At 38.4% G+C, this 19,702-nt stretch overlaps 1 protein-coding gene across 1 annotated transcript in view; it reads right to left on the reverse strand.

The window, feature by feature from the left end:
* Positions 1-19,702, reverse strand: part of LOC140545966 (myomegalin-like) — an 86,320-nt gene that overhangs the window by 65,194 nt on the left and 1,424 nt on the right. The window contains exons 2-4 of the mRNA XM_072669058.1: positions 14,323-14,378; positions 13,599-13,666; positions 7,090-7,200 (exon numbers count right to left, since the gene is read on the reverse strand). Coding sequence (XP_072525159.1) covers positions 7,090-7,200; positions 13,599-13,666; positions 14,323-14,378 — 235 coding nt within the window. The remainder of the gene's footprint in view (positions 1-7,089; positions 7,201-13,598; positions 13,667-14,322; positions 14,379-19,702) is intronic.

The raw sequence follows: 19,702 nt of genomic DNA on the forward strand, positions 1-19,702 counted from the left end.
TGTTCAACTATCAGAATTGGTGGTGCCGGAAGAACTGCTGATCTCTTGGGATTGTCAGCACTCTGAAGTTTGCTCAGAATGGGAAACACATCCAGTGAGCTGCAGTTCTGCAGTTGGAAACACTTTGCTTGCTGATGAAAGAAGTCAACAAAGAATGGTCAGACTGGTTGGAGCTCACAGAAAGGCTACAGTCCAACATTGAGGTAAATAAAGAACAACAGCAGGAGACCTGATAAAGTGTCTAGTGAGTGTAATCCAGTATAATGCTATGAGAATAACATTTTAATCTTGTACATACAGTAAGACCATTTATGAATACACTGATCAGCCATAACAATAAAACCATCAACAGGTGAAGTGGATAACATTGATTATCTGGTTACAGTTGCACCTGTCAAGGTATGGGATCTACATATTGGGCAGCAAGTGAACCATCAGTTCCTGAAATTGAAATTGAAAGCAGGAAAATAAGAAAGTGCAAGGATCCCCAATCAAACCCTCCCATCAGCTTTTCCTGCCACACCATAATCATCAAACCTCATGCTGTTCAGTATTTCCCTGTCTCTTCAGCAGACCTTATTATAGAACACACACACACACACACACACACACACACCTGCTGTTTATGTCCCACTGCCCATGGAGACAGAGCTCATTTTAAGCAGGCAGTTCTGCACAGAGTAACAAAACTCTGGGATTGGTCACTGGGGAAGAGAGGTCAGGAGCAGTACCACACGTATTCCATAACACACGCACACACACACACACACACACACACACTGTACTGAGAAGCACATCACATCACATCCCCAGCTTACTTGAGAACTTCACACTGTACGAAACACCAAGCTGTTTCTAGTTCTATAGGGCAAACCTTCCTAATTTTTAACTGGAAATCAATGTAAAACTATTTTATATATTTTATTTATATAATATTGTTCATTTATGAATTTTACTGAAGTCATTTTGGAGCATTTACTGTGAAATTCTGACACATAATAAGGAACAACTGACACATTCACAATGATTATGCACTTCATAATTAGATAACTGCAGAACATCAGGTTTTGTCAGTAAGCCGATCAAGGGCAAGAAACGCACCACATGAACACCCCTCATATCGGAAGCTGAAGTCGGACACAAGTCAGAGATTTCCAACTCAGCACAAACTGATGAAAAGGCAATTGTTATTAACATAAACTAGCATTAATGTACAAGCTGCACATTCATTTTTATAGTAACATATTTTTTACATCTACAACCAATGCATTTTGCATAAAAATAAAAGAGACTCAACAGCCTCTGTGTTTAACTGACTTTCCAAACACAAACCACATGAATGCGATATTATGTTATAAATCCATCAAACATTTATACAGGATCTAAAACTAGCCTTCTGTTTTGTTGAACAAAGTGAAAACAACTGAAAAGATCTTATGGTGTACCTATGTGGTGTAAATTAAAGTTATAGCGTAATTTAACATATTTGGAAAAAAAATAAAACAAAGGTACAATGTATAAAGGTTATGGCATATTTTATATGTTTGCTTTCCAGTAATCTGTGCAGAAAAATACCGTACTTAGGTTTGCCTCCTGTGCACTGTCAGTAAAAAGTGCTCTATGCAGTGCTGAAGAAGTGTTTCACACATACTAATAATAGTGGAGCCAATTTCTACACACTGTAATACACAACTACTGTTTATGGGCTTAATTTAACATTTTGGCAAAACATTAAACAACATGATGGCACGTATATGTGTTCTGTTTCCGTTTGTCCAGTTTGTTAAATGCAGCAAATAATTAGGAATTATGTAATTTTAAAATGAAAACTTGCAGGCAAATGCCATATTTATGTTTACTTCCTGCACCCTTTTAATAAAAAGGTTTTTATATAGGGCTTGAAAAGGGAACTTTGACAGTAGTGGCAACAGTACTTCACAACATTAGTTGAAACCTTAGAAAATCATGGAACTATGTACACGACATTTAACCAGACAAGGAAATATGTAAGCATTCAGGTGGCTCTTTTGAGTGTTAAGGTGAGATAAGATAAGATAAGCTAATACTTTATTAGTCCCACAGTGGGGAAATTCACAGTGTCACAGCAGCAAAGGGATAGCAAGACACTCAAAACGTGCAAAACGTAGATAAATTACCAATATATAAATATACACAATATCAATAATAGTAAGTAAAAAAACTCTGAGAAAAAATTATATTATTTACAGATTATTTACAGATAAATGCAAACTGACCCTTTTAATGGTTCTATACTGAATTATACTAAACTACATTTTTTTAAAACTGTAAATCGACAAATCAAGTCCTCATTTGAATAGCGCAACAGCGTGTTTCATTCAGAAATAATTTTCGTTATTTAATACAGAATTTAATACAGATTTTAAAAGCTACTGCAATCAATTAAATAAGTAAAAAAGACCCCATATGGATCCCATGTCAGGACAGTACATGCGTCCAGGGATTAGGCCTTAAACAGCTGCTCTGCAGTAAAGGTAATGAGCAAATCAGAGATTTATTAAAATATGAAGATATATATAGATCATACACTTAGTTATGGCACAACTACAGAACCATGAGTATCTCCATCCAGTTCGTAATTAGGAAACTTCCACCTGAAAGGACAAAGCAAAGCAAGCGTGCCTCTTTATGGCTGAGAGCAGGCCGTGTCGTTTAAGTGGGCTTATGGGAGATGTGCTGGGATTTGATGAGGCTTAGAGGTGATGTGGAGTGGAGACAATTCCTGTCATGCTGGCTCTATCTGTTAGCTGGCTCATCTATCGATACGCAGCTCAGAGTTGGCCTTTTATGTAGAAATGACACGACACACAGACATACACACAGCAGCTGTTTACTGGTGTCACCTTGCTCTGCCTGGAGCAGTATTAAGTTTGTAAGCTACAGCCAGTGATGGTGCCAATGGTTCATATGTTATCATTTGATTGGTTTCAGAGAACTAATTAAACTGAGTAATTAGATTGATGGACAACTGAATGGACACATAAACAGACAGACGGAGGTAATAGAGCCCAATCAGAAAACATCTATCCTAAAATGATTTCAAGAGACAAAAAGAGGTGTAGTGCACTACAGGCGACACCTGAAAAATACGACCTTCATGAAAGAACCATCAGAAGGAGACCTCTGCTATGTCCTCACCATGACCATTCTCCTCGCCATTCAACTGTATGCTCAAATGTTTGTAGAATCCCCTTCTAACAATGCATTCCGCTACTTTAAGTTGCACCTGTTGCAAATGCACACACTGCTCATCTAGTCCCTGTAGAGAAAAGGATAGAATAGAATAGGAGCAGATAAACAAGAAACTGGCACCTGGCACCATGCCTAATGCCAGGTGTGGGCTAGAGGGGCATAAAGCCCCCCAGTACTGAGCTGTGGAGCAGTGGAACTGTACTCTCTGGAATGATGGTGGTGCTCCAGCCAATACTTCTGGAATGAGTTGGGGAGTTGGGGATGAGGTGAGGTGGTGATCATCTGGACATCATCCTGACCTCACTAAGGCTGTTATTGAGGCTGCTGGAAAGCCTTCCCTGGACAGTAGAGACAGTTACTCCAACAAAATCAGCATACAATCTTTTTTAATATCCTTGATTTCAGAAGAAACAATAAAGGATCAGGTCTCCCAATACTTTTTGTAAATATAGTGCTTTGGAAGTAAATCCAGTGAACGTCATAAAAATGTAATAAAAAGAACCCCTTTCCAACTGTTAAACACAGGGGTGGATTGATCTTGGTTTGGGCTTGTGTTACAGCCAGTGGCACCGGGAACATTTCACTGATAGAGTGGTAAATTAAGCAAATTCTGAAAGCAAACATTACACCATCTGCCAGAAAAGCTTCTACAGCAGGATAATGATCCAATCACACCTCAGAATCCACAATGGCAAAATCCACAACTACCTCAAGAGGCACAAGCTAAACATTTTGCCATGGCCCTTAACATCCTCTGACCTAAACATCATTAAAAATCTGTGGATAGACCTGAAAAGAGCAGTGCATGCAAGGCGACCCAAGAATCTCACAAAAAAATCTCATTAAAAATCTGTGGATAGACCTGAAAAGAGCAGTGCATGCAAGGCGACCCAAGAATCTCACAGAACTAGAAGCAAAGAAGAACTGCAACAAAAACTGCAAAGAAGAGTACTGCAAAAAAGTAGAAAAGGCTGGGTACAAAAAAAAAAACGTTTACAAGCTGAGATACTTAAAACACAACCTAAGGTGGTGTTACTAACTACCTAACAATACAGTATGTGAAACTTTTGATTCAGGCTCTTTTTTCCATTTTGATGTAAATAAAATTAAAGAAATGCTTTATCTTAAACTCGATGCCATTTGGAAATCAGGTCATCATTCTCTCACCTAACTAAGAGATTTTGGTCAGGAGTGCCAACATTTGTTCATATCACTGTACGTTGAATAGATTCCCCATTTGTCAAGATAGTATATACTTTTTTATTGCAGTTTACTCACAAATTCACTATTTAAGAACAACGACCAAACAAAGCCTGTTAAAAAGCTGTGAGGCGGCTGAGAGAGGTGTCACTGCTGCTTAATGACCGGCGGTGAAGCCATTAGGACGGAGGCTAAATCTGTGCAGCTGGTTTAAATAGCCTCTGACCTCACCCTGCACACTGCTATATCACAGAGGTTGACATATCAGAAGCATTTAAAAAGTGTTCATAAGAGCACAAACAGAATGTACATCCTGCACGCACACACACACACACACACACACACACACACACACACACACACACGTGCATCGTAAAGTCCTTTTAAATAGAACCCAGAGACTCACAGCACAAAGTTTATTCCAATTTAGATATACTAGGTACAAACAGATTCATACACTTAGGTAAGAATTGATACAGCATAACACAATCGATGTTATTTTCTTACATATATATGTGTGTGTGTGTGTGTGTGTGTGTGTATACAATTATATATGTAAAATGTGTATTTATGAAGTTGTGAACTCCACTGTATGTCATTTAATGTTGGAGGTCATCATCAAAATAAGGATACACTAATCTCTTAAGGCACAAAAGACTAGTAGAAAACTGTAATTAAACGTTTCCGTGGGGAAGATTTGAGGGTACTGATGTTAGACTCTAAGTTCTGGATCTCAAACACCACTCCAACACATCCCAAAGGTACTGAATGGAGCTCCATCACTCCAGAGAATGCAGTTCCACTGCTCCACAGCTCAATGCTTAAATGGTACCCTTCTAGCCAATGCTTGGCACTGGACATGGTCCTCCAGAGCACCCTATTCTATTGGCAATGTTCAATTTCTGTGGACATTATAGGTGCACCTTAAACATGTAGCGAAGTACTACAATCAGAGTAGACACACAGGAGCCATGTATGAATATAACCAATTTCCTATTGTTGTATTTTTGTACTTAAACATAACATGAGCAAAACAATGAAAATCTCCCACTCACCAACGAAAAAACAAAGCAACAAACACTCACGTAAACCAACCTCACAACAGAGAACTAGTAAACAACAACCATAGCATTCCTAAAATAGCGGACAATATTCCAACAGCGTTGCTGGAGAAATACCTGAGACACCAGAAACACATGGTCATTTCTGGAATGTGAGTCAGAGCTGCACTCACACGAATTGTCCAATGCAGCACTGACCAATATAATCACTTTAACTCACATGGCAAGAGCCTGAAATAAGTGATATACATTATAAGGACAAAAGTATTGGGATTTTTTTGTTTCTTCTTAAATCAAGGCTGCTGAAAGTTCAGTTAATTCTAAACTTTATCTAAAGTTTATCCAGCTTTTGTTGAAGTAAGTGTCTCTACTATCCATGAAAGGCATTCTATAAGGCATTCTATAATCACTCACTTTCACAATTTCCACAGGATAACAATACAAAAGCTTGATTTTTTTTTGCAACTCCAAATTCCTAGCAGAACATGACCATGCAAAAACAAAGCTAAACACATAATGCATAGATGTTATAAATGGGATGACCAAAAAACAAAAATGTAACAGAAATTATTATCGAACACATCTTGGTCTATTTTTGTCTGGAAATTAAAAAAACAAATCCTCCAGGAGCTTTTAGTATCTTTTAAGTAAATGTTCTATCTTCATTAAAACACAAGTAAACAGTAAATTAACTAATTACAAATTGGATGACCAACATTTTCTTACAAGTAAAAAAACAAAACAAACTAAAAACCAAACTTTTGTGTTTTCATTAAAACACAGTGACATCTTAGGTCATTTTTGTCTAGAAATTTAAAATGAAATCATTCTAGCTCTCATTAAAACACCAGTAAAACATCTTGGCTTGATTTATGTCTAGAAATCAAAAATTTAATCTACTAGTTTTCATTAAACACAAGTAAAACGTTTTTAATTATTTTTTGTCCAGAAATAAAAAAAAATAAACATTTGAACTTTCTAACCTTAAAACACAAGAACAACATATTGGGTCAAATTATGTTTAGAAATCATAAAATAAAAAACTTTCATTAAAACACATGTAAAACATTTGGGTTGATGTGTCTAGAAATTAAATTAATGTTTTTATCTTAGAACAATCTCCAGACTTTACTTATTACCACACCTGACATGGAAAAGGTAATTTAGCATTTATGATTACTGCAATTGGCTGTATCTTAGCCAAAAAAAAGAGATCACACCACTTCAATATTGCCCATTATTCATATGTTCTTTTAAAATCTCTAGGGTCATCTTCTGAATCACTTTCAGCTGGTCTACTGACTTGGCTTAAACTAAATGTAGCTGGCTGTTGCCACACAATCGCTTTGGTCTACAGGAACTTTGGTCTACCAGTCGACACCAGAGCAGGCATCCTTAGTGACTGGTTTTTAAATCTTTTTAAATCTGTGGAACGTGTTGAGATGTTCGAGAACTGGGTGTAGAAGTGTTAATGTGTCTTTGTGTGCAACACAAAGTCAAATAGTCTGCAGGCCTAATGTCAGCATCACAGTGACCACAGACAATCCAGATAATCACAAAAAAACTTAATTTCCCATGTCCCCCTGGGGCTACTCACCGTTCTGTAGACATCGTCGCTGTTGTCTTCGTACTTCTGCTGGATCCTCTCCTCCAGGAAGTAGATGCGGAGCTTGAGGCTGAAGTTCTCCTTCTTTAGGTCGTTGAGGTGCTGCGAGAGAGTGCGGTAACTGTTAGACATGTCCGGAGTGTGTGTTCACCTCGGGGGGCATTGTGCACCCCCTCTGTCTCCCTCAGCTCGACGACATCGCAGCACAGATATAAAAGAATATATATAAAAATAAAAGAACTGGCTATTTACAAAACCAAAAAGCGTTACTTTCTGTATTTACAGCCCCATAGTGAATGGATCCACCCTCACATACTCTAACAAAACACACACACAAACACAAACACACACAAACGAAGGTTGCTAAAGGGCCAGGGTGTGGGCCCTGGGGTCTCAGAGCTGCGTCCACTGTAAGGTCATGGTGTGCTCTGAGGCAGGGAGAAGAGGGCCGGGGCTTTTTTTACTCTGAGGGAGGTATCCCAGGAATCTGTATCTGGCAGGAGATGGCCTACGCCATCACAGGCACCAGCGATATGTAAGCTGATCACCCACCAGAGAGCAGGAGAGAGAGAGAGAGAGAGAAAAAGAGAGAGAGAGAGAGAGAGAGAGAGAGAGAGAGAGACAGAGAGATGGTGAAAAAGAGTGAAATAGAGAGATGGGGGATGGGGGGTTGGATACATGCTGAGAGCCCATCAAACCAAAGTGTCCTAAAGCACCAAACTACACTCCTCCTCCTGACCTTCCTTTCAGTGCTTCAGGAGATCAAGCTTAATCATTCCATTCAGCAATATTCCAGCACTGTTTTATGGAATTACATTTCTTGTTCCGGTAGGTGGGTGAGTGGATTTGTTTATTTCTTTGCTTTGGCACCATCCAGTGCCCACTTAAACATCTTGGCCAAGTAAAGCAATGTGAAAACCGAAATTTATTGTTGAGGGGGCTTGTCCGGGATTTTAACCTGGGCCCTCTTGCATGCTAGCATTGGTATGTATATCAGCTAGGGATGCACAATATATTGTTTCAGCAAAGCCATTCCAATGTTCACAACAGTCACATCACAGGATGTGCAATGGCAAATTATATCTATTCTATCTGCCCAAAAGCATTTACTACACTCGACTACTGGATACACAGAGTGCATTGTTAATATCATGACACGTTGGATCACTAACCTTTGGGAAAATCCTTCCTTAAAACACAAGTAATCTTGGGTATGATTTGTGTCTAGACATTAAATGATTTTTTCTATCTTGGACCAATCTTCAGACTTCACTTATTACCACACCTGACATTGGCTGTATCTTGGCCTTAACAAGGCCATTGTGTACTGTTATTGGTTACTAATATTTATGAGCATCATGTGAGAATTTGTATTAGCAAACCCAGGTATCAAACCCACAACACACCAATAACCCAGTGCTTTAACCACTGAGTCACCCCTGCCCATTTTGTAAAGCTTACATAGACAGAATGCAGGCTTTCAGATGACTGATACTATTAATTACTTTACATAGAAATAGACACTGGCCCTACATTCACATAGCTTACAAATGAACCTGAAACTCTATACAACAATAGCCGGTCTCTGGATTCAGAAATAACATTACGCATGTGTGTGTGTGTGTGTGTGTGTGTGTGTGTGTGTATGCGTTTCTTTTTACATCTTGTGACTGAATGGCAAAACCAGAATATCCTGCTGGATCAATCCATAACACCTCATCTTCATTGATACTTCATATCTGGAGCATTTGTATCTTGTGTGTGTGTGTGTTTGTGTGTGTGTGTGTATGTATATGTGTATATGGTATCCAACATCCTTTAAGAGACTACTGGAGCCCTTTTCTCAGACAGCATCAGTACTGTAACCTGATACTCCCCCAGCATACCTCCCCCTTACGATTGAGATAAAAGCTTCTCCTGGCACCTGAGGCCTCAGCAGATCAAACCTCCACCAAACAGGTCAATCCCCCAAACCTCCATGAAACAGGTCAGTACACACTGTACATCACTCAGGTCTTGTAGCTCATTATGATGTGTACACCATTTACTGCGTTAAACCTTCAATTCTGAATGCAGTTCATAGGAGGTTACCCTGTCTTTATGGCGTCAGTATTTGACCTGACCAGTGTTTTTTGCTGCCTACTTATGGTCCGACACATCTTGTCTCATTTCTGTGTAACTCAACACACAGGTATGTCCAGTTTAAGACACAGACTTGCTTTTAAAGCTAGAATGGAAAGCTTTATTTACTTTTGCCCAGATTGATAAGCAAGGTTTGGTACATGGAAATGACATAACATGAACTGTCATCACTGTTGTCTTTTAACTGAAAACAACATTTTCTCATAACCAAAACTGAGCTATTAAATAGACCAATTTTAAAAGTCCAAAACTGTTACATAAAAATTTTAACTCATATTTACATTTCTTTTTTTAATTTACATACAAGGACTTTCAACAACTAAATCTGCAACAGGGTAAACCGTAATGACCACTTCAGGAGAACAGACTAGGGTTAGTTAAGAAGGAAAGAGGTTGCCACACAAACCTGCCTCATAACCACAGCGTTTCCAGGGCCAGTGTCTGCTAAAGAGTAGCTCAAACTCGGCAAGTGAGGAAGCTAAAACTAGGAAAGTGGGCAGGTATCTGTGCTCCTAGACAACTGTCTTTTACCATCTCTTTTCTCCAACATTTGCTCGCTCAAAAACAAAGTGGACTACCCCTGAGTACCTAGACTAGAGCTAACCACACAACAGAAGCAAGACAAACATGCCAAACTATACAAAGAAGCTGAACTTGGAAGTGAGCAGGTGCAGGGTGGGTGCTAGGCTGAAAGCTAACACTAGCTGACTATATACAATCTCTTCAGCTAATCTCTTCAGCTAACCGTACACCATGCCAAGGCGACACAGAGTAGATAGCAAGAGGACTCGTGAATAACTGCAAAAATAATTACAATGTTCTTCGTACAGTTGTAAAAACAAACCTATGCTAGGCTCCTCTGAGCCACTGCAGTGAGATAAAACAGATAATCTGAGCCAAGCTCATAATTTTTACTCAAGCCTATCATAAAAGGAATAAAAGTAGCAATATCAGTTTTATTCTGAGGCAAAATAGCATAGGTCTTAATTGCCATCTTAATCATGGCCATCTTCTTTAGTTTCATACTAAAGCAGTCAGGTTGAATGATGGTAAAATGTGTGTTTTCATGATGGACTGTACTGGCCTCTAAAGAACCACCATGAAATCACACCATTGCAAGGTCAGAAATAAGCATCTGGTAAACTTAGCAACCTATCAACATCAGTGTGATTTACTCTTCTCTGTTCTCAGCTTCCTCTCTAAGAGGCCACCTTTTCTCCAATCTGACATCATCCATTCTGTTCTTATGTTCCAAGGTTTAAATAATTGATCAAGGCCAGACCGGGTCTCTCTCACCAACCACCACCAGGGAGTATTACATCATCTGCTCTAGCATGCATCTGCTGAAACATTAGTGTGCACTTAAACCCCCCCCCCCCCTCTAAAATATAAAACTAGACCCCTGAAAGGTTTTTTAAAAACTGAAGGGAACAGAGCGCCACCTGTCAGACTGACTGGGTCATCTGAGCTGTACAGATAATGTTTTTTAGTTACAAACTCTTGTAAAAGGGTTGCACAATATATCTCTTGTTAATCGATATCCTGATACTGCAATACTGAAAGTTTATTTGTATAAAGAATCAATGTGGTTTTGTAAACCCCAAAAATCAAATAAAAAAAATAGGTAAAAGTAATGGCTTTTTTTGCACTTAAGCTAGAGCGAAACAAAACTGTACTTTACAGATTACTGTGATACGTAAAGACACATTGGTAAGAGTGACGGAATGGATTGCAGCATGTGAATATGGCACTTATAGCACTTAAAGGCATTTTTGTGATACATTATGTAAAAAACAATATTTTAATACAAATTGCTGAAAAACATAAACAAATAAGTAGTGTCAGAGCAGAAACTCTTAGTACAAAAATCCAGTTAAACAGGGCTGATTATTTTTTATGTAATAAAAATGCATTGGCCCTGCCATCAGCAGTCAGAGCCAGAGAGAGCACAATTGGCCTTGCTCTCTCCGGGTGGGCAGATGTCTCTCTCTCTCCCTCCCTACATCACTTCAGTGTGATGCTGGCTAACATTAGCGAAAAAGCTGGGAGCCTAATGAGTTTGGTCATTTGGTAATAAAAAAAAACCCCAATATGCTAAGAAACCATCATATCACTCACCTCGACTTTTCAGTGCTAGGATTATATATATATATATATACACTGTGTGCAGAATTATTAGGCAAATGAGTATTTTGATCACATCATCTTTTTTATACATGTCCTACTCCAAGCTCTATAGGCTTGAAAGCCAACTACCAATCAAGTAAATCAGGTGATGTGCATCTCTGTAATGAGAAGGGGTGTAGTCTAATGACAACACCCTATATAAGGTGTGCTTAATTATTAGGCAACTTCCTTTCCTTTGGCAAAATGGGTCAGAAGAGAGATTTGACGGACTCTGAAAAGTCAAAAATTGTGAGATGTCTTGCAGAGGGATGCAGCAGTCTTGAAATTGCCAAACTTTTGAAGCATAAGAAACATAAGATAAAACGACAAGACTGGGCCAAGAAATATCTTAAGACTGATTTTTCTAAGGTTTATGGACTGAATGAAATGCGAGTGACTCTTGATGGGCCAGATGGATGGGCCCGAGGGCAGTAAAGGGCAGAGAGCTCCACTCCGACTCAGACGCCAGCAAGGTGGAGGTGGGGTACTGGTATGGGCTGGTATCATCAAAGATGAACTTGTGGGACCTTTTCGGGTTGAGGATGGAGTGAAGCTCAACTCCCAGACCTACTGCCAGTTTCTGGAAGACCCCTTCTTAAAGCAGTGGTACAGAAAGAAGTCGGTATCGTTCAAGAAAAACATGATTTTCATGCAGGACAATGCTCCATCACATGCATCCAAATCAGTAAGAAAAAATGATGACATGGCCCCCTTGTTCACCTGATCTGAACCCCATAGAGAAGCTGTGGTCTCTCATAAAATGTGAGATCTACAGGGAGGGAAAACAGTACACCTCTCTGAACAGTGTCTGGGAGGCTGTGGTGTCTGCTGCACGCAATGTTGATCGTAAACAGATCAAGCAACTGACAGAATCTATGGATGGAAGGTTTTTGAGTGTCATCGTAAAGAAAGGTGGCTCTATCGGTCACTGATTTGGTTTTGGTTTTGTTTTTGAATGTCAGAAATGTTTATTTCTAAATTTTGTGTTGTTATATTGGTTTACCTGGTGAAAATAAATAAGTGAGATGGGTATATATGTGTTTTTTATTAAGTTGCCTAATAATTCTGCACAGTAATAGTTACCTGCACAAACAGATATCCTCCTAAGATCCAAATCTAAAAAAAAAACCCACTCCAACTTCCAAAAATATTAAGCTTTGATATTTATGAGTCTTTTGGGTTGATTGAGAACATAGTTGTTGTTCAATAATAAAAAAATCCTCTCAAATACAACTTTCTGCACACACTGAATATATATATATATATATATATATATATATATATATATATATATATATATTTCTCTTATTATTTTGTATTTTTTCACATATCCAATCAGAAACAATTGTATAATTATAATCAAACACATATATATGCAATATACTGTCATTGGGATATCAAATAGACCTGTCAAACATAGCATTTTATGTCCATCTTGGGCAGCACTACTTAAAAGTTCTAAATGTTTCGCTCGAGTGTGAAAGCTGTTTTCAAGCCAGTCAGTATCCTGTATGTACTTTTTCTGGCCTTCCTGACTGCCTCACACCTCCTACAGTAGTTGTATTTTTATTTTTACTCATTTCTCAACACAGTCCCATAAATTCTCAATAGGTTTCAAATCTGGTAATTGTGTTGTTGTGATGTCACATGATGTCTTGCATTGTCTTTTTGGTAGATCAAGTCATTTTTAGCTGTTTAGTAGTATGAAAGCTGAATACTCCATATTGTTGAAACACCATCAAGATTAAGATTAAGTTTTTGATATTCCAGACCATGAAAGCAGTACAATTAACTGAAGCTGTTGGTCAGACCTTGGATATGTCTAGGACAATTTTAACCTGTCAGCTCTACTAAAATGAAGGGGACAAGTTCCATACATTATTGAGGCACAAAAGTAAACGCTTTCTCACAAACTTCCACTGGGTGGTGACAGAGATGGCATGTTACTACTTCATCAGCTTTCAAATGTCATCTGTATCAAAGCAACAGCTTAATATCAGCTAGTTTTTAGTCTGTTTGTTAGGTCTAGCTTCACACTAAATTATACTGTCAGTAACTTTTTCCAGTTTTGACTAGCTGTAACCTGTCTTCAGAAAACTGCCTCCTAGTACAGTGGTTATAGAAACAGGAATTTGGAGCAATGCACACATGAAATAGGATTTTATTTGTTTTTGTAAGTTGGAGAATCTCACCTGTTCGAATTCCCTCAGCGTGTGAGCTTGAAGTGGTGGTGCTTTATCTGCATCATTGCTCAAATAATCTGAAGAAAGAAAAATAGGTATGAAATAAACTGGTAACATTTTAAGACCTCAATTAGAAGCTGCTGCAATATAAAAGCACATTGTAATGCTGTAACTACAGAGGGCTTACAATGACCATTCCCATCAAACCAGGGGTCTTTAGTGTTGCGGCTACATTTTTCATTCCAAAAACACAGCTGTTAATCAGATTTCTGAAGACTGAGACAGACTGGTTAAACAAGTAGTATCAAGTGTTTCCCAGCAGGAATGAAAATCCGCATGCCACTCTTTAATATTACTCTAATATCAGTAACTCCACTCCACTCCTTGTTTCTAGTGGTCTCTGTGTTTATGCATCAGCATCGGCAGAAATACACATCTGAAATAATTTTTAACAATATCAACGCACAATTCCCGTATTAATGCATTACTGATTATTATATGATCTTAATAATTAGGGTGCAGATATTAAAATTGACATAAATTGTGACATTTATTTGTTTCTAAGTTGGCTTTTTAAAAGTAAAAATACTCATTGTTTTATTATAAAAAATCAACACACACAAGGATGATCCACAAGCAAAGAAGGCAAAAGCCTTATTACTAATGATTAGTAGTATTACTAAGCATAGTCCTTCATAGCTGCTTTAGGACAACATGAGTAAGTGTGGCTTACCAGTCATGTGACCTGTGTTCCTGCACACGTTGCCTTCTTGATCAACAACACATGTCCTGTAAAGAAATAACAATACATAAATACATAAATAAAAAAACGAACACTCATAAGCATTAAGTTGCATACAAGTAAATATGCAACAAGACAAAAAGGTTCCATTAATCATTTCCTATATCAAGTCCTATATAGTGTACATTAATAAATGAAAGGTGTCCTTTAGTAAAGCTCAAAAAATATATATATTAATGCTTGAATTGTTGCTTGACAGATATTGTTATGGAAAATATTTTGTGGATAGTTTTATATACAGTAGAACCTTTTAAAACATACAATCTTAAAAATGGTTTGAACGTTGGCCTTCCTCAGAGAAGCTGTGCCTGAAACGATGCTGTGGATTAGACCTATGTCTGATAGGTTGCATCGTTTGTACACTATATAATATGATGCACTGTAGGTTTGTTACAGTGCACTGAAATTTCTGCACATGTTTTTGGACACTACTACAAAACAGTGACACCCCAAAGTAGTGCACTATATAGTGAATAGTCAAAAGTTTCTGACACAGCTGTAGATTATATTTATTTTGCTGCTGTCCAATGAAAACCATGTATCTCCATTTTTATATGGAGTCACTGTCTGTTGTTGCATGCGTTAGAACAATGTAATAGCAGAGTAAACAGGAAAATCACATGCAAATGCATGCTGTAAGGTAAAAAAGGAATGCTATGAGGACACTAGGCTTGTTTACTTGCTTTTACTTATCTGACAGATGCACACTAGGCACTAGGCAGATGTTTTAAGCAAGATTAGTGATTTTGATTTCGTTTGTACAATTTTGGAGTGAAAAACTTTTGGTTTGTTTACACTTATTTACTGTTGCGGGTGGTTCGAGCATGCTTTGGGCTTTGCAGCCAGTGGCATGAGAAACATTTCACTGGTAGATGGAAGAATGGATTCAATGAAACACCAGCAAATTCTGAAAGCAAACATCTCACCATCTGTAAAACAAAACTTAGGATGAAAAGAGAATGGCTTCTACAGCAGGATAAAGACCATTAACTCAACTCAAAATCCACAATGGCTTGTGACAGACACTATAAGTTGGACACCCTCTTTGACCACTTTAGAAAGCACACCAAAAAATGCTTTGGTGGGTTGACTTGCAACATCAGGGGGTCTTAAAACCCATAGACTGTAATTTCAGCAACCCACTGTGAATAATAGACCCATCCATGTGAAAAGAACTTAAGCTCAGCATTTGCATTAGAAACACTTCTTACTGTCTTAACTGTGACTAACGTCTTCTGGGAGGCACTGGGGACATGGTGTCAGCACTTAATTTTAAAATGCCAGATTTTGTCCTTTAACTCATTTCGAAAGTACAGTTTGTTGAAAAATATTATATGTCATATTAACCATTTGCAACAGAAACATATTCACAGTCTTTTTACAAAAGTGACTAAGATCATGCAGGGAAGTGTCCTCAGTCCTTCCTCAGAACTTAACTGATACATGCAGCACTGGTGGTGACACAAATAAGTGCAGATATGTTGTAATGTATGTGGTTTAACAAAAAATCAGCATTGACCATTGAGAAATGACACCCATTTTTTTAAAGATCCTCCAATTACAGGCTCAAAAGTAATTGTTCTGGAGTGTTCAAATGTCCGTTTTGTATTTAGTAGCTGTTCATGGGAATTCTCATTATGTTCTCACACATTTTCACATATTCTCATTATTAGGCTACAAAAAACCTATCAGACAGATAGTTGAACGTTTAGGAGTGGCCAAACCAACAGTTTAATACATTTGAAACTCAAGCAGATGAGGATGTAGATGCAGAATTTATTCCTGGTGAAAAAATTGTCAATAGTCAAAAAACGTCAAGAACACTCTTGCGGAGGTAAGTGTCTCATCGACCACACTCAAGTGACACCATCATGAATGAAAATACAGAGAGAAAAACACCCTAAAAAATTTCATCAGTTTGGTAACAAGATTGTTTGGACTTAACTTTAGATTAACTTGAGTATAAATAAATAAAGGAAGGTAGGTGATGTTAACACCTAGCTAACAATAGCTAGAACAGTTAACATCTGGCTAACATTAACTAAGAGTAGTTAATATCAAGCTAACATCAACAAGAACAGTTCACATCTAGCTAACATCAGCTAGAGTAGTTACAAAAGTTAGCTAGATATTGACCATTCTAATTGATGTTGGCTAGATGTTAACTTTGCTAGCTGATGTGAATGCTGCATTCCTTTTAAACTGGGCTGTTTCTGAATTTCTGAGTTCCAATGAGAAAATGTCCACTGGACACTGGATTTAAAAGAGTAACGAAATGAAAGGCATGTATTTTAGGTGGGACCTATTCTGTGATGCTACCATGCAGCCTAGTAGCCAACAGGCTACTAAAAAGAAGGTTTCCTAGGACAGTCCAAGGCCTTTGGAACGTAGCTCCTGAGTTTAAAATCCAATAAGGCCGAACTGAACTTATGCAAAATACTGTCTAATGTGTCATTATTGACTAGTATCACTAATAATGCTAAACTACTGTGGGACAATGCTAACAGTGATAAAATGGGACATAAAAAGTGGGACATAATGTGGTTAGTTTTGCTATAAAGAAATGGTAAAGGATTGTTGTCAAACCAAATCGGAATGTGTAACTGGAATGCCATTAACTCGAGTGTTACGTCAGTCCCAGCTCCAACACTCCAGCTGATGTTCGCTAGATGTTAGCTGGTCTATCTGATGTTTGATTAATGGGTTCAGAGACAATGAAAGCCATTTCTCTACTATATTATACTAACTATACTGTACAATAACACCATCCACTAAAGAGCGAACATGTTGTAGTCCTCAATAAAATACAGCACTGTACAAGCCAGTGTTAGCTCTCTAGCTCTTCTGAAGCCCATAGCCCCAGGATCATTTCAGCTACAGTTTTTGATATCTGTGTAACTTTTATATTTACATTATTATCAAAATGATTTGCAGTGCTGGTCTTGGTCTGTAAGTTCGTAACAGAAGTGCATGACCCAATGACATTCTCCACCTCAGCTAAATAGAAATAACAACCACACTAGTCCATTCAGGACTGGTTTGAGAGCTCAGATGGAAGACAATGAACCACATTTAGGAACCTATTCAGTAAGAATGCATATATAAGTACAACCCTGAATAGAATTACATTTAATGATGAGATCATGACATAGATAGAGAGTCCTTAGTCTATGATACTAGGCAGACATCGGCCAGCGTTATCCTCGAGCAAAAACAAGCATTTTCTAAATTGGTGTATATATTTGAAGGCGATTTCACAGATATACCAATATTTCTCAACTGTGGTCCTGGAGGCTCACTGCCCTGCACTTTTTAGTATCCCCCTGCTCCCAACTCACCTCAACCAACTAATCAGCTGATTAACAGCTGATTAACAGTCCATTATTGAGTTCATGTGGGTGTGAAAAAGCAGGTAAAGCACTAAAATGGGCTAGACTGTAGATCTTTGAGGACCAGGGTTGAGAAACACTGCCGCAGACCATATTTGTGGGGATTCTACGTGTGAAGCTCACACACCCTGACATGTTTAAACAGTTGCATCCTAACAGCTGTTGAAACAAGTGGTCACATTTGCCAGTCACTTTAAAACGACACACCCTTCCAATAAAGCTTCAGTGAGCTGTCTGACGAAGCCTACTGAAGTAGTCAACGATGAAGTGAACACTGTTTGTAACTCATATAAAAACAACTAGCGGAGTTAGCCAGCACCCCTCCACAAAAAACGATTTTTGAACTGCGGCATTCTAGGAACACTTACTGAGTCAGAACGGTTCACAGTGCTGGCGATAGGAATCAATGCCTTCAAGCTCCAAGCTATCACATGAAATGGGTAAACTTAACACTGCCTGACGCCTGAGACACTGTTTTAGGATAGTTTTCAGTTTTGATAGCGGCCTAAAATGTCATTTTAGTGTAAGTATTCATAGTGTAGGGGTACATGCAGTGTGTTGCACGGAAAATAGCCTTTAAAAAAGCCTATTATTTAGATTTACCACTATTATACCATTATCCACATTCCATTTAAAACACTACATACCAGGACTGGGCAATATGGTTATAAAATACTATATCACAAAGTTTAAATATTTTCACGATTTGACTAAATACATCAGTAGTGACAGATTCTTAATAAGTGCTTTTTAAATACAACATCTGCTGAACTTCATCTAGTTAGACCAGTCTAATTGCACTGTTAGTAATGAAACCTGCAGCTGATCAGTGTTTATTAAGCACTAACATTAACCTCGATATGCCTAGAAAGGTTGATCACAATATGATAAAATATCATCATATTGCCCAGGCCTCCTATATACATATACATTCCCTGAATGTTTTCATTGGTTAATAGTGATCAATGTTTCTTTGAACAACTAAACATATTTAATTTTTGATCAGGAGACAGGATATCAGATCCTGCAAGATCCTCCTTGCATCTTCAACCCCATTTTGGTTCTGTAAAGAATAATGTCTGTAATAGAGATGTGTGTGAGTGTAAAGAACCACAATTAAAGGTTCTTAAGACCATTCAAAGTTTGTCACAAAATAAAAAATAAAAAATTGGTGAATTTGTAGCACCTTTATTTTTTTAAGGGCTTAGGCTAACAGTTAACCGTAACCTAACAGCAGTCCAGATGAGGCTATTCGGCTAGCCGGACTAACTGGCTGACAATATTTTCAGCATTATCCGGTAAGACTATATGTGTTTAACAATAATACATGTTCTCACTATAATGCTGAAAACCATGCTCACAGTAATCCAGCCAATCAGAGAAGCCCTGGTCAATTTTTTCATGAGCCACAAAAGAGAACTCTCTGGTCACTCCATTTACAAAAGCCCGGAGAATTTGACCCTTCCTTTCTTGAGAGGCCAGCCAGGTGTTTGTTCAGTCTCCTTGTCACTTCAAGACTTGACTACTGCAACTCCCTTCTGGCTGAGCTCACTTTGCACACCATCAGGCCCCTGCGATTGGTCCAGAATGCAGTGGCACGGGTTTCCAACGCTTCTATTTTAGCCATGTCACTCCTCTGCTGCATTCTCTTCACTGGCTTCCTGTAGCAGCTGCCCGCACCAGATTCAAAACCCTGACGCTGGCCTACAAAGCCAAGAATGGATCGGCCCCTCCACACTTGATGGCAATGGTCAAAAGCCAATCAGTAACAAGAGCCATTTGAGCCTCAGGTATGGCTCAGCTTGACCCGCCGTCCCTTAAGACCCACAGAAGACAAGCGTCCAGACTTTAGACCCATCTCTTCCAAGAGCACTTGGGCATAGTGTAGTGTTGAGTTTTGTGGGCTACATACTGACTGTTGG

The sequence above is a fragment of the Salminus brasiliensis genome, chromosome 23 (genome assembly GCF_030463535.1).
Source record: "Salminus brasiliensis chromosome 23, fSalBra1.hap2, whole genome shotgun sequence".
Taxonomy (NCBI): domain Eukaryota; kingdom Metazoa; phylum Chordata; class Actinopteri; order Characiformes; family Bryconidae; genus Salminus; species Salminus brasiliensis.